Below are 21348 nucleotides of genomic sequence, written 5' to 3'. Positions count from 1 at the left end.
AAGAAAGGAGAAAGGAATAGGTCTGTTTTCCCCATACATTGCTGGCCTGCCCTGCAGAAGACTACCTGCCCTGGATGCTATGCAACTGCAATTTATTTTGTGCTAGACTAGGGTTCACACTCTCAGAATCCCTTCAGATGCTAAGGAGCAGGGAGAGGGTGTTTAGAGAGCAGAGGATTTGGGATATGTCTTGTGTGCCTTGGGCAAGGTCTCTTTGGCCTTCCCAAGGGGGCTGAGTGCATGAAGAGAAACCTCCCTGCCCATAAAGAGGGGATGCTGTCTTCTTTCATGAGTATGTAAAGAGTAAATGCATCCCTAGAGCATCAGAGTGGCCCTGGTCTACTGAGGTGGGGTTATGAGGGTATCTCAGAGCAGAGGATAGCAGAACTGGTGCTTCCAGAGCAGCTCTGCCTTAGCTGTAGTGGGAGGTTAGCCTACTGCAAGCTTGACTGGCCAGGAGCCCCTCTGCAGCTGGAGGTGACCTCCCTGTTGGATGCTGTGACCATTTTGGATGTACTAGCTGGAGGAGGAGTGGTTGTATAGGTCTCTGGACATGCTGTAGGCTTTGCACAGGATAGTTTTTCCCCTGAGGGCTCTCGGAGCACTTGTGTAGTAACAGAGGACATTTGGGGTCATGGGCACCTGTGTGAGAGGGGACCTTTTGACTCTGTCCCTTGTCGGACAGCCAGCCAGATTTGCTGGTGAGGGGGCTCTGGTAGGGTGATGCTGAGCCTCATAGGGATGCTGCACTATGTGCGAGAGCAGGATGTGGCCCCGGTGGGACCCATGGCCTCACCTGCGCTCCGCACTGCCCCGAGGCAGGCAGGAATTGGGGCTGGAGCTCACCCTCAGGAGCGCCTCTTGTGTGTGCGTTTGTGCTGCGCTCAGGTGCCAGCGAGGAGAAGAAAGAAGGCTGGTCTTGGGCGTCCTACTTGGAGGAGCAGAAAGCTGTCGCTGCCCCTTTAGATCTCTTCCAGGATGTGAGTTGGGATTTTCCTGTCTTTTTCCCTCTTTCATCTTCTCTTTTCTTTCCCTTTTTTCCCCCACCCCTTCTCTTTCTCCTCTCTTCCTTGCTTCCCTATTTTGCGGGGCTCTGTGCAGTAAACAAGCTCCTTCCTTCATCCAGAGGTGACCAGTTAGTCCCACTGCCTTCCAGTTGTGATTTATCACCATTCCTGCTCCCCAGTGGGGTCCTGTCCCCTAGCCCTGCACCTCATGTGTGCATAGGAGACTTTGGTGGCTGTAGAAGGGTGATGGAACCCTTCCAAGCCTTCCCTGAGCCTGTGCGTGAGTGCTCTGGGAAGCCGTGTGCTGGGGTGGGCCTCTGCTTCTGGCTGGATGCTCACCAGCACATGAGAGGAGCCCAAACCCCGGTGTCCCCGCTCTCCCATGGCCCCAGTGCTGTGCAGCTCTGAAGTGGACTAGTGTCCTAGGGATATCTTGCCCTGCCAACAACAGGAGAAGCAAACCTGCAGGTAGATGAAAGAATGTGTTTTTCTACAGAGAAAATTTTGGCTGATGACATAACCTGTTGCCCACCATCTGCTAGGCCCAGAAGTTCCCATTACCTGATGGTTGCTCCGTGGGATTGTTCTAGATTGTTCCCCTTTACCTGTATTGTTTTTTACATTTTAGTTTAATTTTTGTTTCCAGTACCAAGTAGCTTCCCAGCACAAGAATGGCTTTAAAGTGGGGATGAAACTGGAGGGGATCGATCCGCAGCACCCATCTATGTACTTTATCCTTACCGTGGCTGAGGTAAGGCGCCTCCAGCTTTGTGGTTGCATCTCCTGACTCTTTCTTTCCCTTCCTCATACTCGGGCAGCGAAAAACTCGGCAGGAGAGAAGGTTCTGCAAGGAGGCTGGTGGAAGGCTTTGAGCCCTCACATGCACATCACTGCCAGCACTGTTGGGCATAGAATGAATTGGCACTTTGGCACCTCAGTCAAGGAAATTGGAGGTTTCCTGCTGATTTGTAGAGGACAGGAGATAACACTGTGGAGCAGTTGTCATGTCCTAGTGTAGTTAATCTGTCCATCACACTGACACAGGGTGTCAGGGTGACACCATAGCTTCACCATGGGGCAGAGAGGTCACAGTAATGACAACAGCTTCTTAACTTCAAGCTGATGCCTTTCAGATAGGTCTGACCCTTGGAGATGGATGGTGTGGACATATCCCTTTTCTTCTGTCAGTGGAAGCCCACTGTCATTGGGGTTCTTAGCTCAGCCACATGTCATGCACCCAGACCAGCCTTGCCTCTCAGTGCTCCCAGGGCCCAAAGGGAACCAGGGAGAATGGCTATACAGCAGTGGCTGTTGAAGAGATTTCACTGAAGCAGCATGGCATTCAGTCAAAACTCTGTGCTGGAATATTCCACAGATGTAGAAATGGGAACCTTTGCACTTGCTGGATCTGGCAAGGTGCCCGACTATATGACTTCACAGAGTCATAAAACAGCTGAGGTTGGAAGACAGCTCTGGAGATCATCTGCCCCAACCAGTTGCTCGAGCAGAGTCATGGTCACAGTCACCTGGAACAGGTTGCCCAAGGCAATGTCAGACAGCCTTTGAATATCTCTGAGAACAGTCTCCACAAACTCTCTGGGCAACCTGTTCCAGTGCTCAGTTACCTCACAGTAAAAAAGATTTTCCTTAGATTAGATGGAGCTTTCTGCGTTTCAGTTTGTGCCCATTGTCTCTTGTCCAGTTCCACCAGCCCTGCAGGTGCCTATGCCAGTGTATAGAGCTGGGTTTGTGATGTCTCAACACTTACCTTGCTTCATGCTGAACACCTCCTGGGATTGGCATGTGCTGGCTTATTAATATGACTTTTGGTTTCCCTAAATGATACACTTGAGATTTTAGGTGGGGAGGGAGGTGTGTGCTGTGCTTAAGCAGAGCAGCAAGTTTTCCATGGTCCTTCCCTTCTCCTGCCTTCCCTGGTGGTAGGTGTGTGGTTACCGGATGCGCCTGCACTTTGATGGCTACTCTGAATGCCATGATTTCTGGTTGAATGCTGACTCTCCCAACATCCACCCTGCTGGCTGGTTTGAGGAGACAGGGCACAAACTCCAGCCCCCCAAAGGTAAGGAGCTAGAGAGTCTGGGTTCACAGGCCCTGTCGAACAGGGGGATGAGGAGCAGACTGTCAAACTGCGAGGGTTAGCTAGGGGCCAGGGTGGCTCCAGGGAGAAGAGGAGGGATGCTGCTCTGTTGGGGCTGTTGCAGGACAGCCCTGCAGGTGCCTGTCACTACTAAAGAGCTTGGCTTGCTCCCATTTTGAGGCAAAGCCCTGTTGTCCTGGATGACACTGTGCTGCAGCACTGTGGGCAGAACACAGTGTGCCCCAAAAGAGATTTGGGACCAGCGTCCTCCAGGGAGGAACCAAGCACTGAATTTCCACTTCAACGCTAACATTTCTCAGCATCCCTCTGAAACAAACCACTGGTCTGTGCCAGATGTGGCCAGGCTGTGGGGTTTCCCATGGTGCCCTAGGGCCCATTCTCCCACAGTGAGGCAGCCTTAGTGGGGGGAGGGCTGGCCAGACTGGGGTGGCTGGGCTCAGACATGTGGCCTTCTGGCTGCTCTCTATGAACAGGCTGCTCTCTTTTCCATTCCTGAGGGGTTGTAGGTTATAAGGAAGAAGAATTCAGCTGGACAAACTACCTGAAGATAACAAAGGCTCAGGCAGCTCCTAAGCACCTCTTTGTGATCCGAAACAGTGTGAGTAGCAGCTTTTCCTTCATGCCAGAGCCTACAGGTTCAAGTGTAACCTTCCTCCCATCTATCCCAGCCCAATCCCTCCCCTAGTTTGGGCTTTTCAACATCCACCCCATGCCTCTGATCCCCCCAGTACAAAGGGCCAGGAGAATGCACTGCTGGCATTGCTTAATGAGACCTGCTATGATTTGCTGCTGAGGATCTGCAACTTGGATGCTAGTCTGGTCTGTTCAAAACTGAGGTGGGTCTCGTACACCGAATCCATCTCATGTACAGTTACATCTCCCAGATGTACTAGTGGGGAAGAATTAGCCTTTTTTCCAATCTGTTGTTTTGCCGAAAGAAAAACTCCCAACAGTTAATGTTTCATCAGTATAATTCTTTTGTCTCTGTTTTCTCTTGACCTTTATTTTTCCTATGGCAGCTTGGGTAAGGAAGGGGAGAATACAGTGGAATGCTAAATGCTGATGGTTTCTTTGTTAGTTGCAGAGGAAACTCAACCTAGTGATAAATCAGTCTCTCCAAGTTACTTATTATGTCTAAATCCTCCTCTTTGAAATGATGCATCCCTGCCAAGGTGGAGATGCATGATTGCTACAGTGATCCCACTAGTGTGTATGATGCAGTGTGTTGCACAGATTTTTCATCCAAGAAATAAAGACAAGGTAGGATGCAGGACCCCTTCCTAGGTCTTGCTGCACAGGGGATTTAGTAGGTGCAAACAGTGGAGGAGCATGACTACAAGCAAGTATTTTGTGACCAAATCTGAGCCAATATAAGTTGGAGACTGCTGCTGTCTTGGATCTTACTGCTTATAGAAGATCCTGAGGGTCTGAAGACTTTTTTTTTTCTTTCTTTTGTGGCCAAGCCAAGTTACTTACCCTGTGCCCATTTTCTTATGTGCACAGGAAGGTGCTGCTCTCTGGGACCCCTAAATGGTCACAGACCCTGGCTGGAGGCCAAGGCTGAGTCTTAACTGTGAGAGGGTTTGGGGAGATGCTGTGTTTGCCACAGGCGAGGGAAGTGAGGAGAGCAGCTGGGACCACAGGCATGAGCAAAACCTGACCTCTCTCCTTGTAGCACGAGGCTCCACCGGGCTTTGAGGTAGGCATGAAGCTTGAAGCTGTGGACCGCATGAACCCTTCCCTGATCTGCGTCGCCACAGTGACGGACGTGGTGGACAATCGCTTTTTGGTGCACTTTGACAACTGGGATGATACTTATGACTACTGGTGAGCATACAGAGGCTCCTGGACACCAGTGCTGACAAGAAGTCTTGCTGCTGCTTCAGTAAGACTGATGGTGCTCTGGGGCAGTCCCAAAATGCCTCTACAGGCAGGCCAGCGGTGGCCTGATAGGGCAGAGGGTTGCCTACCTGTGCTAGAGGAGAAACCTTTTCCTGGCCCATGTCACTTTGCTACTTCCTGGGATGTAGGCATGTCTGTCCCATTAACGTGAAGTTAAAACAAGCCCTGACCTGGGCCTGGAGCCCACTTCAGTGTCAGGCAGGGCCACCTACGATGTCACCAAGGCAAAGGCTGAAGGCCTGAGCTTCAACTGAGCTTGTGGGGCCGTGGGCAGACGGTGTGTGCCCTTGTGGGAGTAGAGGTCACAAATGAGGCTGGCCAAGGCTGGTAAGGCTGATCAGTGCACTCGAGGCCAAGCCTGCATCCATCCTGCCTCATAGCCAAAGCCTGCAGACCTTCTCTCTCTTCTTGCCTGCTTCAGTTCACTGCCAAAAGAGCTGTGTTTCTGTAGCCGTTGCTGCACCAGTCATTTTAAATGCCTGACCCTTGCTGCTTGCTCCTTGCTAGGTGATACTGGTCACAAGAAGTGTCCCCTGTGTGCTGTGCCCCAGGGCAGACCCGTGAAACAGAAGCATCTGAGTAGTTAGGATCTATTTGGGGGTACTGACCAGTAGTTGAGCTCCCCAGCTGCTCAACTCTGCCTGCTCCGAGCTCTGAAATGCACAACGTGTCTCCCCACAGCAAAGCATTACTTTTCTCTGCATAGCTCCACTGTGGAGCTTGCACCCAGGACTTACTGTCAGGGTTCATGCCCTGTTGCTATGAGCTGGAGTCCCCCTGCTCTAGCTCTTGACTCCACGGTCCTCTGGGCTATTCAGGACTGAGGGTGTTGTAAAAGACCCAAGCTCATGCAAGACCTTTTACAGGTGACACAGGCCTGGGCTATGCCACCAGGTGGCCTGCCCCAGTTCCTGACAGCTTGCACTGTCCAGCAGTGATGAGCTGGGTGTCTCTGCCGCATAAGTGTACAGATGTGTTTTGCAGGTGTGACCCCAGCAGTCCATATATCCATCCAGTCGGATGGTGTCAGGAGCATGGCAAACCCCTCACACCTCCTCAAGGTGAGTAGGTGACCAGGGAGCACAGCCTACACAGCCTACACTTGGGGGCAGGCTTCCCCTGGGAGGTGCCCAGGGGCTTAAACCCCACAGCTTCTGCTTACCTGCAGACCTGGGAGGTTTCTGTGAGTAAGGCCACAGCCAAGGAGACAGCATATGCTGGCCAAGGGTCTTGTACCTGTGTTCAGGTGCAGCACCACTCTTCTTAGGCCAGGTGGAGAAGTCAGGAGGCCCCAATGCAGGGCCAGACATTTTTGCTTCCTCTGCACTCTGTATGTTGTGGTCCATTAGAAAATAGTGGCACATCTTGATGTATCTCAGGTTTTCACATACCTGGTGCAGGCTTGCTTGGTCCTTCAGGGTAGCAGGACACTGTGGGATACTTGCTGTTCTCCTGCAGGCGTGTGTGTCTCACCCTGCACATCATTCTCCCTTCTAGATTATCCTGACCCTGACAACTTCAGCTGGGAAAAGTACCTAAAGGAAACTGGAGCATCTGCTGTCCCAGCTTGGGCCTTTAAAGTGGTGAGTGCCCCATCCTCCGCTCCATTGTGCCTGGGCAGGCCTTCAGGTTTTCTCCATCATCAGATCTAGATTTTTATGAAAGGTGATGTTTAGTGTGCTCCTGCCACAGCCTGGGTTTCAAATCTACACTCAGGGTGCAGAAATCAGGTCTATACTGGGCAAGTAGATGCAAACTGGGAAAAATGAGAAGTATGACCACTTCCTTGACTGGATAGGAGCCAGGTAATGGGAAATCTTTTCAGCTTGCTTGATGGTTTTTGTCTCCAATTGCAGTAAGAGCAGTTGTGTCCAGCCAGCTGCAGCCACAATGTGAATCCCCAAAATGAGTCTTCAAGAGGCCTTTTTCTCTTAGCAGGGATTTCCCATCTTGTGTCATCACAATTCAGATCCAGGAAATCCATCCCTACTCTCTCCTGGTTCTAACTGCGAGCTTGGGGGTTGTCATTGGGGCTTGAAGGACCCCCAGAAGGGTCAGAGGTGGGGAGCTAGGTTTTGGAGCACGTGTTGGTGGAAAAATGGGGAAGGAGTGCAGGATCCCAGAGCACAGTCCTGCTCCTCAGTGACCTGGTGTGCTCCTTACCCTCAGCGCCCGCCCCACGGCTTCCTAGTGAACATGAAGCTAGAGGCAGTGGACAGAAGGACTCCTGCCTTGATCCGAGTGGCGAGTGTGGAGGACGTAGAAGATCACAGAATAAAGGTGGGTTCTGGGTCTTAGTGCTGAACTTGCATCCAGACACTGTCCTGGCTTACTTCTGCTCCATTTTGCTGTGCCAGTTGCAGTGGTAAAGTATGTGGAGGTCTGTGGAAGCATTAAGTACATAGGATGGCAAGTCTCATTGCTGAGATCTGAGAGGGTAGCAGAGCATTCTGTTGCAGTTCAGCTCTACCCTGCTGTTTGCCATCACCTTGGAGGGCTCAGTGCTTCTCCGGGAGATGCGTTGAGGTTTAAGGTGACCTTTCCACTTGTTTCCCAGATCCATTTTGATGGCTGGAGCCACGTCTATGATTTCTGGATCGATGCAGATCATCCGGATATCCACCCCATAGGCTGGTGCTTGAAAACTGGGCACCCATTGCAGCCTCCTCTCAGTAAGTCCTTGGCCTGGGGCAGCCCTTCACACCAGTACCCAAGAGTGCCAGATTCCTATTGTCACTGGCTGCTGGCCATGAGCAGAAATGTGTGCTGGATGAGGGTGGGCGGGGAGGAAAGACCTTTCTCACAGAGCTGGCAGCTGGAGATGTCCTTGCAGTTTGGAGCAAGCAGGGAACACAGACCTCTGGCTCTGCCAGGGGCTGTGGCTATGACTGTGTCTCTCTTGTTTCTCCTTTTGGTGCAGGGCCAAAGGAACCAGCCTCCTCTACCCATGGAGGCTGCCCAACTCTGGGCTGCAAGAGCATACCTCATACCAAGGGCTCCAAGTACAGCTTTCACCACAGGTGAGAACCCCCAGCATGGCTTGGAGGGGCAGAGGTTCCCTGTGGTCACAGCACCAGGGCCTTCCTCCTCTCCTCTGTTGGCCACACGGCTTCTTAGCATCCTTCTTTGCTGCCATCCAGCCCACCACCTCAATTCTGGCTCTCCTTCCAGCTCAGGGGCAGCTCTTGCCCTCCTCATGCCAGGGCTGGATAAAGCATGGTGCCTCCATTCCTGGTGGAATTCCTTATGAGGTGGTGCTCTTTGCTCTGTACCCGCTCTTTGCCGCTCAGAGCCCCCCAAGGGCACCCTAGACACCCATCTGCCTGTGGGGCATATGGGCTATGTAGGGGACAGCCTTAGGTACTTTTATGACACTGCTCATTGATACCAGCTTCCAGGATGGTATTCTTTCAGTCCCTCATGGATGCTTTTTCCTGTGAGATTTTGAGCTAGGAAGTGCTGAGTCAGGACAGTAAATCTCCTCCAGGTCATCTGTGTGAGCTTTTTCTGTGGAAGTTAGGAAGGCTGTAATGCTGACCCCAGCGTGGCAAGCTGGCATCAGAGCAGAGGAGCATGTCAGGTGGAGAGTCCTTGAGGACAAGGGAGGCAGATCAGGCTCCTAGGAGTTTCTTTCCTGCCCAGGCTCACAAAACTTCTTCCTCCTTACTCTGTTGATTTTGAGGCCTGTGGATAGTCTAGATGTCTGAGGGGGGAAGGAAGGGAGATGGAGAACCCTACTGTGAGCCCTACTGGCCTGATTGATCAGGACTGTGGAGACTTGCACAGAGTTACAGTTATGGCTGTGGGGAAGGTGGGATGAGGATTTGTACCTGGAGGGGCTGGACCTGCCTGTGAACTCATGCACTCAGTGCCCTGGACCCAAGGCATTTGTTCATCAGATCTTTGACATTACTGTGTGTGCCAGAGCTGTGGCTTCCCATGGTGTGGAGTGAAGGAGTAGCCCTGCCTTCAAATGCGCTGGGCCTAGCTGGCATCCCTGTGCTGTCCTGTGCTGAGTCCAACGCTCGCCTACCCTCTGTTCTCTAGGAAGTGCCCCACGCCGGGTTGTGACGGGTCGGGACACGTGACTGGCAGATTCACAGCCCATTACTGCCTGTCAGGGTGCCCACTGGCAGAGAAGAACCAGGGCAGGCTCAAAGCAGATTTATCTGACACCGAGGCCTCAGCTCGAAAGAGGAACTTGATCGGCTTCTCTCAACGAAAGAAATCTCGGCACCATGGGAGGTAGGGGCAAGGCTGGTGAGGCCAGTGCAGGCAGTGCTGCACCTGTGCTATGCTGGGCATCCTTGAAGGGGACAACCAAGCCAGAAGAGGCACCTTTTCCACGGGGGTGTGTGCTTACTGGCAGCCTGTGTTTGTCCTTCCAGCTCTGTTGGGTCACCTTGGGCATCTGTCCTGCTTTTTCTTTCCAATTTGTGTGAGCTTGGCTGTTAGCCCTTTGGGTCAGGGTTTGAAAGGTAATCCTTGCTCCCATCACCAAGGCACAGTTATGTGCTACACGGAGAAGAGCCCCCAGGCTGGTGGTCCCAGACGAGTTTCAAATCCATCTTCTTGTCTCCTCAGAGGGCGACCTCCAAAGTACCGGAAGATCCAGCAGGAAGACTTCCAGAGTAAGTGCAGTCCTCTGCCATGATGTCACTGCAGAGCAGAGGCATGTCTTGAGGACCTGACATGGTGGGTGGAAGAGAAAGGTCTCCTCTTGGTCTATTTGGTCAGACCTAGTGCAGATCAGCATCTTGTGGAGGGCTCTCTGCAGTCTGTGCACAGCTCATGGCCTGACTGTCAAAGCTCTGTGACAGGGGATGTCCCTGCCTCTTACCAGAGCTGTGCTTGGTCCCTCATTATATCTTTTGATCCATATTCCTGATTCCTATGAGTGCATTAGGGCAGGGAATTAGGATTCTCTCTCCATGGCAGTGCATTTTCCAATGCCCTCTGTCCACCACAGACAAGAGTGTTGTGCCTTTATCCTGCGGGTACATGTGAACCACAAAACATCAGTGGAATTTTGAAATGCCATGTTACTGCCACAGTACAGAAGATTAATGCCGAACAATTTGCTTTGCATTTAGTTCTTATGATTCAAATAAAACATTGACTGACTGCAAGAGGACATATCTTCACACAGTTAGCAGTTTTACCATGGACTGGTCTGGTGCCTACTCCAGCACTAGAACAAATGAAAAGGATCTCTTCTTGGGAGATGACCCTGGCTCCCTGGGGCAGAGAACAAGAAAAAAGCTTTGTTAAAAAACTGAAATGAACTAAATGATTAAGGATGGCATTCTAGTATGAAATTTGACATTAGAATTTAGTTTAGTTTAGAAAATGAATGATGGGAAGTGGTAAGAAGAAGGAAAAGCCAGGCTTGTTGGCTCAAAAATTCTTCCCTCACCATTGCCAATCCCACCTACCTAGACCCTTTGATACACTAATATCCTATTGATGCAAGAGTCAACCTGGCTCTTGATAGTGTGGATTCATGAGACCATCTGCTCCCAGGTCCTCCACTGGCCTTTAGGATGGGGTGGGATGTTCATGTCTCTACCTTATCATGTCTTTTTATTGCCAGCTGTTTCCTCAGACAATATGCATCAGTCGCTCTTTATGTCTGCCCTGTCTGCCCATCCTGACCGCTCTCTGTCCCTCTGCTGGGAGCAGCACTGCAAGCTCCTGCCAGGAGTGGCTGGCATCACAGCAACCACTGTGGCCAAGTGGACCATTGATGAGGTAAAGCAGTTCCCTTGCTGGCTCCCTCTGGTGTGGCTGTGCAGTGCTGCTGGCACATGCATCAGGTGCTGAGCCTGAGAGTTCCCTGGACCTCTGTAGCCAGAGTGCCAGCCCCAGCTGCCAGGCTTGCCTGATATCCCCATTACCCTCCAGTGTGTCCTTCCACTGGCCTGGACCCTCAGTGGGAATCATCTTGCCGTGCTGAATACTGCTTACTGGAGATGAAACTGCTGTGCCATTTGCTGCTGTGGGGCTGGAGAAGACCAGAACCCTTTCCCTGATCTGACAGTGGTCTCCCCTAGACATGGGAGAGCGCTGCAACTGCAGCACTTTGTTTTGTCCAACAGGCATGTGTTACCCTACAGTAGGCAAAACACCACTGTGAAAGTGAAGTTGTGGGCTCAGGGTGTTTCCAGTCAGGGAAGTCTCTTCTTCAGGGAAGTCTTGACACTGCTCTCCCTGTCTGTTCCAAGGTCTTCAGCTTCGTTCAGACTCTGACAGGTTGTGAGGACCAAGCCAAGCTCTTCAAGGATGAGGTGAGATCAGCTGGAGCACAGGCACAGGCAGCCCAGGACAGCGAAGGGGGAGGGAGGGATTGGCCAGCAGCCTTTGGCCCATGGCACAGCCACTGAATGTCGAGAGCCTGTTTGGTGCCTGACAGCAATCTCACCCTGCTTTTTCCTCACCCATTCCTCCTCCCCGTCCCTGCGCCTTCTCACTATATCATCAGTCCAGCATTATTCCTGATCATCAGGCATGTTCATCATTTTTAGGCTGCTCTGTGGACAGAACTACAGAGGAGCTGCTCTCCACCATATGCAGTATGTCTGGGGCAGGCTGATGCTCAGCACTCTGGGTGCAGTGAGTGTCCCAGCCTGTTGAGTAAATAGCCTGTGCCTTAATGATGCTCAGGCAATCACAGCCAAGCTGGGGCAGCCTTCATGCAGACAGAGGGCTGGAGCAGGGAGTAGATTGGTGTTTGCCCAGAGCAAAACACCTGTTGGCTGTGTCCTGTGGCGGCTGCGGTCTGGCCTACAAGCCAGTTGGCTAGCTGCAGCATGAGCTCCATGGCCACCCTGGGAAGGGACACTTCTGTCCTGTTCCTGGGTGTGTAAATTCCCCGTTTTGGCTTACATGACACAGCAGGTTGGGATATAATGGGAACACTATACATGGCTCTTGCCCTGTTCCATATGAATGGGGGTGGCCTGGAGCAGGGAAAAGACTGTGGCACAACACTCCAAAAGGCTTGGAAGGGAACAACTTGAGCTATCTGCTCCCTGCAGCAGATGTGGAGGTGAGTGTGAATGTACGTGTCTCTAGGGAGTACCTATACTGATTGTCCCTGGGAAATTGCAGCCTGGCTTTCCAATGAATGCCCTTGTCCCTGCTCTCCTCTCCAGATGATCGACGGCGAGGCTTTCCTCTTGCTGACGCAGGCTGACATTGTCAAAATTATGAGCGTCAAGCTGGGCCCGGCACTCAAGATCTACAATGCCATCCTCATGTTCAAAAATGCTGACGACACCTTAAAGTGACTTTTCTTGGCCCAAATGAGACTCTCCCTCAGCACCAGTGCTGCCAAACTGTCCAGGACAGAGATCCGCTCCCCCCCACCACAACAACCCGCAGCTTGTCATGTCCTGCCCATGCCCTCATGGATGCATCATGTCTGCTCTTGCACCAGTCCATCTCCCTGACCCTCTTCCTCTCTTTCTCTCTCTCCACACTGTTCCTTTCTTCCAGTGCTGGTAGAGGCTGACGAGGCAGAAGCTGGATGTGGGACTAGCCTGCCTAGGTGTGAAAGTCACCTTTGATGTGCTCCAAGTGCGGTGACTGCACTAGCGCAGAGGTGTATTCAGAGACAGCAGAGCTGCATGGAGGGTGCAGGGGACCGAGAACTGAGACTACCGGCCAAGTAACCAAGGAAAGGGAAGAGGCTGACTACCCACACGCATACTCACACCAATTTAAAGGCTTGTCTTTCTTCAGCAGCTGAGAGAGATTCCCCCTCCCTCCCCAGCCTCTTCCTCTGGAGAGAGACTTGTGTTAACATATGAGGGATGCTCTTTCGAGGAGCTTCTGCTCACTTTGCCTTTTTCTCTTGACTTCTTGTGACTCCCCCTTTTAAGGCCAGATGATAACTCTGCTTTGCACTTTCATTGCACTGGGAACCAGTGACCAGCTTCTCACCCCTTCTGGGGAGCAGCATGTCCTGGCCATGGCTCTGCCCATGACCAGCATCAAGTGTTTGATTGCTCTTTACTGTAAGGAAGCAGGCCCAGAGCTCCATGTGGCCAGGGCTGAACAGATGCAGAACAAAGCTCCAGTTTCCTCTTACACTTTGGGCCAGCACATCTCTGGGAGAAAGGCTATTCGGTTAACTTGTGCCCCTTGCAGGAATTAAAAGTCCTCTACAAAAGAGAGGCGGACCCACTTTAGTCTCTGTATTAGGAGAAAGCCCATTTCTAGCATTGAGGTAGCTGCAGAGGGCAAAAAGCCTCTATTTCTCCATAGGCAGATCTGGAGCTTGGTTCCTAAGGAATTCCTAAGTTAGTTGACTCCATCCTGCCAAGCCACTCTCTAGCTTCCTTGTGTGTTCCCAAGGCCCCCAAGCTTTGGTATTGGAAACATAGGATTATTTCCTTTCGTTCTCTGGTTTCCTTCCCTGCAGATCTAAAAGATTGAGCAGCGGACAGGTTTTTCTATCCTTTTAGCAACATAGCGCCTTTCAAAAAGACTACATGCGGTTTGGAAATATGTAATGCTGTCCCCTGTAATGGGGGGACAGGCCTGGTAGTCTAGGGTTTTTTAGCCTAAAAAGACGACATGACTGAAGGGATGCAGACAGAGTCCCAGGCACCTTCAGGTAGTGCCATGTCACCACCTGCCAGGATGGAGAGGACATGCGATGCTTACGCAATGCTTGCTGGAGTCTTTTATCCCTTCCAGCATGTCTCCTGTGGGTCACCACTGGAGCAAAGACACCAGGTGGAGGGACCAGTAGTGTGACTGTGTGGTGTTTGTGGTTCTGCTGTGTTACACCAGAAGGATGTCAGCGCAGGCTGGGCTATGTGTGATTGGAGGTGGGCTCCTGGGCCCTTGAAAACTTTCCACAGTCAGAAATGGTGTGATCAGAGTCCTGGATGTTCCTTCTTTCCCATTCCCATGAATGACATATCAGTAGCAAAACAAATCTTTTCCTCTTTCCCAGTGCTCAAAGACAGGGGGAACATGTCTCGGAGCAACACTGCCTTGGAAGCCACTCTCACACCTGGGTCTATTTGTGCTAGGCTTCCCATGGAAATGTAGCATTTTGACTCTTACTGAATTGTTGGGGTCACATTTGACCTGCTCTTAAAATGTCTGCTGCTTGCTGTTCATGTGGGGCTTGTAACTAGTCCATGTATTTATTTTGTCAGTGCTTGGGTTTCATTTAGGCAGCTCTCCCTCTCCTCTCCCTTTTTATTTTCTTCCATCTCTTCAAGCACTGTAGTGTGGCCAGCTGTGCAGAGAGGGTGAGTGGGAAGGAACATATGTGTGCTTGAGTCCCACCATCACTCCCAGAGTCACCCTCAATCCACAGTAAATGGTGTCAAACTTGGTCTCTTCAGCTGTTGGAGAGTCTCTTCCTGGGCTGTTGTGCTGGGAGAGAGGAAGAGGAGCTCACCTTCAGTTGTGAGATTCTCTATGTAAACTGTGCTCTGATGCATCTCCAGGTGTGATCTGGAATGGCACATCTACTTAGTACCCTTGCACAGGGCCTGGTCAGTGAACTTATAAGGAAATACCTTGTGAACCCTGTTCTTTTCTGCTCCATTTCCTCATGCTAAGTCATTCTTCCTTTTGGGGAAGGGACTAAGTGCTTGCTTTGGGTGCACAGTAAGGAATTGCTACCAGGGTATCAGATCTAAAACCAGCAAGAAGGGAGAGTCTTCTTTCTCCCAGGGCTGCCCTGGGGAGCAGAGATGGTGGGGAGCTGCCAGAATCCCTGCTGAAGGGGAAAAGGATCTGTAAAGCCAAACCATGGCTGGTCCACAGGACCATGTTGTCCATAGTTGCAGTTCTTCCTCTGCTGTTGTGGTGACCAAGCTGTACTCTGCCTGAGCCCTGACAAGATGGGCAGAGGTGGGTGCTCCAGCCTGTGCTGGCCTTGGGCACCAGAGGGTGCAGCTGGAAGCTGCTCCTGTTGGTTACTGCCTTCCTGAGCTCTTGCAACCTCCCTGTAAGAGCAGATGCAAACTGCCATGCACGGCCCCTGGCTGCATGGCTGGACCCAAGGTCTCTGGTGCAGACATTGCTGGGTCCAAGCTCTGCACAGGGAGTAGCTTGCCAGGAAAAACAACCTCATGGGAAGTGTGAAGTGAGTTATGAGGATTTTTGTCACACTCACTCACTCATCTGCTGCCTCGAGCAGCAGTTAACCTGCTTCTTGGGCTGGCTCCTTTCAGTCTGTTGGATACAAAGCTGCTGATTTGGTCTGGAGAGAGTTACAGAGTGTAGATAGTCAAGGGCTATTTACTGTTAAAGCTTATAACCTTCTTTTTGTTTCCTAAACAAAACAAACCAAAACAAACCCAAAGCATTATATGTATGTGTGGATGGGTGTTTGTGGGTGCCAGTGTAGAAAAATCACAATGCCATTTCCTCTGCTGGTGGTCTTGACACTGTTTTTGTGTGATGGTCTCTGCCTGCTGCAAAGATACAGCTGGGAAAGTGGTAGGCCCTGGGCCATAGGTGGAGGCAGCTGGGGGAGCAGGCAGCCTGTTGGAGAGCAGAGGTTGCCCCTGGTGCCAGCAGGGAAGCTGAGAGAACGAAGAGTGGCTACACCCTGGCTATGGCAGGATCCTCCATTTCCACAGAGCCCCAGTGGGGAACCCCAGGTCAGGGAGTGTCGAGGCAGCTGTGGCCAAGGCAGAAGCACGCAAGTTTTCATCCTTCCCCTGTTGGCTAGTAGAGCTCCTCCTGGACACCTCCTCTGCAGTGTCACTGAGGAACTGGAGCAGATGCTAGAGCAGAACCTGGCCTGAAGATCTTCTGGAGGCTCTTTTTCAAGAGATGTGACAACAGCTAGAGTTTTTCAGGCCGTGAAGGATTTTAAAATATATTTCTGAGTGGAGGCCCCTGAAGCCTGTGCTCTGCAGTCCCACCTGTGCTGCTGGAGGTGGCATAGGAGACTTCCTGCCTTGTGGTGGGTGCCGCTGCCCCTCCAGCCCTGGCCTCAGGTGCCAAGGGTATCTGCCCGGGTGATGGCTCTGAGTGCGTATTAACAGTGAGCCTTGCAGGAAGGTGTTTTAGTGAGAGCCCCAGGTCTGTGTTCCTGCAAAGAAAAGGGGGGGCCTGAGGCTCGGCAAGGAACCTGACTTTCTGTGCCCAGAGCGTGTCTGGCTGCCTCTCTTGCTCCAGGAGACCTGAGCAATTTTTGCATCATTCACAAGCACTGTAAAATATATATATATATACATATATATATATAAAAAAATCCAAATTGGTAGGGTTGATGGCTTACAGCAGCTGCCACCTGCCAAGGCAAGTCTGTGGACCTGAGTGCAATCGAGCAAGTGCCAGAAGGGGAGGCAGCCACACGGAGAGGTAACTTAGCAGCTTCTCTGCTGTTCTCCCCGTTTCTTGGGTGGAGGCAGCATCCTGAACACAAACGGAAGGTAAACAGCCAGGCATTGAGTTTGTCCCCCCCTTCCCTCTCCTCCTGGGGCCTGTCACTTGCTGTTACCTGGTGGGAGGAAAAGGGAGTTGCATTTTGAAAGGAGTGTGTTTGTGATGATAAAGCTTTTTTGCACTTTCATTCATTTTGCACTTGTTTTTGATTTCCATTTCCTGAGGTTTTTGATATTTGCACCTCCTCTGTTTTCATAATGGAAATACTATTGTTGTAGCCAGTGCAACTATTCCAGAACTTTGTGTCCTGAGTATACAAAGGTTTAAAGATCTTAGATATATATAAATTTATAAAAAAAAATATAAATTTATATATAGAGATCAGTACGTGGTGTGTTTTGTCAGTGTTTCAAAATAAAAATAAATAAATGTGAGTAATGGAATTATGTACAGCTGGAGACTGGTTGCTCAGCCCTGGGCCGAGCATTGCTAGGATGCTCTGCGGGGCAGGGGAAACAGCTGCTTCCGCCCTCAGCCACAACGGAAATTGAGGTCGGGTAATGGGGGGGGGCCCAGCCCTGTGGGGCTGCCCGCGTGTCTCCGCCCCGCCCCCAGGCTGCCAGTGGCCAATCGGCAGCGGCTCTAGAGGAGGGGGGGAGGCTCCTCCTCTGCCCCTAGAGCGCCCGGGGGGAGCTGGTGCAGACCGCGGAGCTCAGGAAGTGGGGGGATGGGAGGGTGCGGCAGAGCAGAACCGCTGCGGGGGAAGCGCTCTGCAGTGCGATGGCGAGGGAATGCGGAGGTCTAGGCCGTGGTGGCCTGACCTCTCTGGGGCCGTGTGGGGCTGCTGTGCCACGTGCTGAATGTGTGCCAGGTGCTGAATGTGTCAGGTGGCCCTGTGCAGCAGCCACTGCATCTGGGGCTGGCCTGGGGTTGGCTCTCCCTCTCCTCAGTGCCCACACTACCCTGCCCTGGGGTGGGGGTCCCTGAGCTGCCACAGGACAGGGGCCCCATCCTCTCATGGGGTGCGAGGGGTCCCTGCACTCTGTTGGAGTGGGGGATACTCACAGGGCCAAACATCCAACCCACAACTTTTCTCTCCCACAAAGGTGGCTGCTGGAAGCAATGGGATGGGGAAGGACTGGTTTATTGCACTGTCAGGAGATGGAAAGGGGTACCAGCATCCGTTTACCGGTCACAGTTCAGTTGATGGTAGTTACTTGGAGCTCCACATGCAGGGAACGTGGGGGCCACCTCTAGCCTGGGTGGCCATGGCAGCATCACCTTCTCTCCTGGTGATTTGGAGGTTAGCTCTGTTCCATTCTAGAGCGGACGCAGGTGTCCAGATGTGGGCCTGTTGCTGTGCACGGCTTCAGCCACAACCAGCCCCAGCAGGACCAGGATCCCAGCACCCAGGGCCAGGCGCACAGTGTTGCCCCAGGTGTAATCTGTAGGGTATAAGAATGGACAGTCATTGGGGTCCCAGGGCAAAGGGGCCCCATGGGCAACAGGGGACCCCAGGGAACAAAGCAGGAACACATGGGGCTCCCAGGGCAAACAGACCCATGTGAACAATGGGACACCCTGAGGGTCTCCTGGGCTAAAGGAGGATACAGGGAAGTTTATAGGGAGCAAAGGGAAACTCCAAGGGCTTCTAACTGCCTTTATCTCCCTATCTGTGACTTCTCCCCCCAGTCTCCAACCCATCACCCTTCCTGGTGTGTCCTGGCACCAAGGTCACAGAGGATGCCAGGAACATGGAACCTGCCCTCACCTGCCACCCCTAGCCAGACGATGCTGCTGGGCTCTGACGAGATGTACGGCTGCTTCTGGGGGCGGTAGGTGCAGGTGTAGGTGCCCTCATGGTGTCCCATCACATGGGTCAGCATAAAGATGGCCACGTCAGCCTCTGGCTCTGCCTTCTTTACCATCTCACCATCCCTCCAGAAGTAAACCTGGGTGCTCTGGCCGACACCAGTGCACGACAGGGTGACATTGGTCCCTGGTTGGACATGGCTCAGTGGCTCTAGGAACAAGCTGGGCCTGGCCAGGCCAGGATCTGCCAGGAGAAACATATGGTGCAGTTGGAAAGGTACATGCAGCCCTTTCATCACCCTATGGCCAGCCTGAGCTTACCCAATGCAGAACATCCCCTCTGTGCTGGTGGGGGCAGTTGCTCAGCCCAAACCCATGTATTTCAAACATCTCTGGGGCTAAGGACAGCTGCTGATGTCTTCACCAATTCCCAAGCCCAACAATGGGGTTGTGGCAGTGTTTCACCTTCTCACCTCTCACTAGCAGCTCTACGGAGAGGCTGGGCTGTGACAGGCTGCTGGGGTTGGACTTATTCCCATAGCGGCAGGTATAGATGCCCCCATCTTTCTTGTCTACACGGGCGATGGTGAATGTTGCCACATCCTTGGCTAGCTGGGCTGTTTGCTGGACAGTGATATTCCCAGCCTTGTAAAGCAGCATGGCTGTCCCCTGGCAGGCACATTTGCAGTAGATTGTGGCTGGTGTCCCTAGGATGGCTCCATCGCGAGGTGTCACAGAGATGAAGGGGCTGGGAAGCTGTGACTCTGGGCAAAAGCAAACATGGTAGCCTCTCAGAACTGGATCAGACACCATCACCTTTCGGGCTTGACCCCAAGCCCTGCCTCTAACCTCCCCTCTGCTGGTTTCTCAGTAACACCGTGTCTATAGGTTCTCTGAGAGGTTGGTGAGCCTCAAACACATTTGGAGGAAGCTGCAAACCTCTGCTTGGGACCTTGTTTCAGCTGCTTTCTTCCCTCTGCCTCATCTTTTCTAGCTCCCCCAGGATGTGGCAGATGTTAGTGAGGAAAAAGAGAGTAGAATGAAATGGGGGGTGGTGGGAATGTCTCACCTCTCACAACCAGCTCCAAGTACTCACTGGTGCTAGACCACTTTGGCGGGGTCGCTTTGGTGTAGCATTGACAGCTGTAGCGGCCCTCATTGCCTTTGTCCACGTGGGAGAAGTGGAAGTTATGGAGTGTCCCAGCCTGGCCCTCCAGGTACAGTAAACAGTTGACATTGGCAGATGAGAACATGCAACTGAATTGCACTTCAGACCCTGCAGCTACCTCATGCCCAGGCAGAATGGAAAGGACAGGCTGGGAGCCCTGCAGCTCTGAGAGTGAAGAGAGAGACATGGTGCTGGGAGCCTTGTGAGGTCTCCATGGTGCCACTACCTCACTAAGGCAGAGGTGGAGAAGGTCACCTCTCCAAGACAGGGAAGAGGGGGAAAAAAATTCTTCCCATCATGCAGACAGGAAAGCCAAGGTGCCCAGTGCTTCACCCATCTTGGAGGATGTTGGAGCAGTCGCAACACATTCCTCACCTTCCACCATGACCTCCAAGGTGTCACTGCGAGCCAGCACAACCCCGTCATCTCCATGCAGGTAATGGCAGCTGTAGGGACCTGAGAAACTTTGGGTGGCATTGGAGATGGAGAACTTAGCCCTGGTGCCACGTGGCTTCAGAGTGCGGAACTGGTGCCCATTCTTGTACAGCACAAAGCTCCCACCATTGCACTGGCACTCACAGCAGATGGTGGCAGAGCCTCCCAGTGGTATCACCCCAGGTGGCTGCAGGTAGATGGTTACATTGGTGTCACCTGCTGTGAGAGAAATGCTGCCAGACAGACATGGAGTGCTCTGGAGCCCAGCTAACCTGCAGTGAGCGTGGAGCCTGCTCCAGGCCCCTTCTCAACTCACAAGGGTGAGTTTGGTGCACCGGGGATGGGGGAGGGCCCCAGGAAGTAGATAGGAGCTTTGAGATGCATTCAAGCTCCCCATCTCCCTCCTCATGATACTCACGTGTGGCAATCACACTCTGCACCACCAGCCAAGCACCTGCAAGAGAAATAGCCCTGTAACATCTCTGTTGGCGGCTCAAGGCCTCCCTTTGGGAGCCCACACAGCCACCGGCACTCACCAAAGGCTAGGATGTAGGTCACTGCCAGCATTGCAGTCCGTCTTAGCTCCCTCTGTCTCTGGCTCAAGCAGGGCTTACTCAGGAGGAAGGGTTGGCAGGGAAACCCTGAGTATATTCTCTTGCAGCTGCGCGGCTTCTTGCTGTGTCCTGGCAAGTCCTGATTGTCACAAGCCACTTCCCGTCCCACAGCTTGTGTTTCTGCAGACTCAGTGCAGGGCTTGGCTGGTTGATCTGGTCCCAGAATGTCCCAGTCACCCCCTCAGGACTGTGCATCCACAATGACCTGGTTTTAGGCCCCTCCAAACTTGCAAGATAAATCTGTTGGGGCTTTTGGTTTCTCTTCCTTGACTCTGGGTCACTTGATGAGGAAATGGATTCCTCTCAGCACTTGCGAAATGCGGACAGTGGTGCAGAGGGGTGGGGGGAGAGATGACACTGCGACCAGCCATGGGGAAGTGTTCATGCTGAGCCTTCCTCAGGGTTGTGAGGGAGGCGTGGTGGCCTCACAAAATGGAACAGCTGGGAATTGACTTGGTTTCCCTTTTTTTTTTTTGCCACTTCAGGGACTATTTCCTCCCATCTGGCCTAAACTTCTGGTGACCCCAAACCCCAAAGACTCCCATTTTGAGTTTATTGTCTGCCACTTGTCACAAGCTTGCTCTCTTCCCACTTAAATGATCTCCTAAAAGCTGAGTCATCCATGGTGTTTTTCATTGGGGTAGGGGTGGGAGCTGGTTGGGGGGGGAAATCAGACAGTCAAAGCCCTAAGAGACAGGAACATCTCCCTCAAATTTAGGTTTGAAGCCACTCCATATTCTACACAGTATGATTCATTCCTTGGCTATGCAAGCCTCCTCAGGCCTGTACTGGAGCAATGGTATGGTCCTTACCCCAAATAATTGCCCCCTGCCTCCACGCTCTGAGCCTCGCCTCCGGCTTCCCCAGCTGTAATTCATTCTTGGGTTGGCCAGTGGTGTTTACAGAATCCGTTTGGCAATAATA

The 21348-nt window shown here is 52.3% G+C and overlaps 2 protein-coding genes across 3 annotated transcripts in view; one reads left to right on the top strand and one right to left on the bottom strand.

Annotated features, from left to right (window-relative positions):
- L3MBTL1 (L3MBTL histone methyl-lysine binding protein 1) overlaps positions 1-16793 on the top strand; it is a 28148-nt gene extending 11355 nt beyond the window's left edge. The window contains exons 8-22 of one of the 2 annotated variants that reach the window (XM_062589069.1): positions 889-980; positions 1654-1758; positions 2952-3087; positions 3633-3724; positions 4802-4953; positions 6013-6089; positions 6526-6611; positions 7198-7308; positions 7586-7700; positions 7949-8048; positions 9076-9273; positions 9613-9659; positions 10622-10779; positions 11253-11315; positions 12183-16793. In XM_062589069.1, coding sequence (XP_062445053.1) covers positions 889-980; positions 1654-1758; positions 2952-3087; positions 3633-3724; positions 4802-4953; positions 6013-6089; positions 6526-6611; positions 7198-7308; positions 7586-7700; positions 7949-8048; positions 9076-9273; positions 9613-9659; positions 10622-10779; positions 11253-11315; positions 12183-12317 — 1667 coding nt within the window. In that variant the 3' untranslated portion in view covers positions 12318-16793. Of the gene's footprint in view, positions 1-888; positions 981-1653; positions 1759-2951; positions 3088-3623; positions 3725-4801; positions 4954-6012; positions 6090-6525; positions 6612-7197; positions 7309-7585; positions 7701-7948; positions 8049-9075; positions 9274-9612; positions 9660-10621; positions 10780-11252; positions 11316-12182 lie in introns of both variants that reach the window. The other variant, XM_062589067.1, reaches the window with a different exon arrangement.
- A 738-nt stretch (positions 16794-17531) lies between these two features.
- Positions 17532-20617, bottom strand: LOC134147827 (osteoclast-associated immunoglobulin-like receptor). Its single transcript, XM_062589337.1, has 7 exons — positions 20347-20617; positions 20229-20264; positions 19751-20029; positions 19277-19540; positions 18681-18971; positions 18167-18451; positions 17532-17840 (listed from the first exon to the last, which is right to left on the bottom strand). The coding sequence occupies exons 1-7, from the start codon at positions 20375-20377 to the stop codon at positions 17716-17718; spliced, it is 1311 nt and encodes a 436-aa protein (XP_062445321.1). The 5' UTR covers positions 20378-20617; the 3' UTR covers positions 17532-17715.
- Positions 20618-21348: the final 731 nt, after the last annotated feature.

Source organism: Rhea pennata, chromosome 16 (assembly GCF_028389875.1).
Source record: "Rhea pennata isolate bPtePen1 chromosome 16, bPtePen1.pri, whole genome shotgun sequence".
Classification (NCBI taxonomy): domain Eukaryota; kingdom Metazoa; phylum Chordata; class Aves; order Rheiformes; family Rheidae; genus Rhea; species Rhea pennata.
The sequence above is the reverse complement of the archived record's forward strand: the minus strand, read 5'-3'. Positions and strand labels throughout refer to the sequence as shown.

Coding starts and splice junctions, on each gene's coding strand:
- LOC134147827 (XM_062589337.1), bottom strand. CDS start 20,377: ATGCTGGCAGTGACCTACATCCTAGCCTTTG. Junction 18,972..19,276: donor CTTGGAGCTGGTTGTGAGAG/GTGAGACATTCC, acceptor GCTTTTGCCCAG/AGTCACAGCTTCCCAGCCCC. Junction 18,452..18,680: donor CGTAGAGCTGCTAGTGAGAG/GTGAGAAGGTGA, acceptor TTCTCCTGGCAG/ATCCTGGCCTGGCCAGGCCC.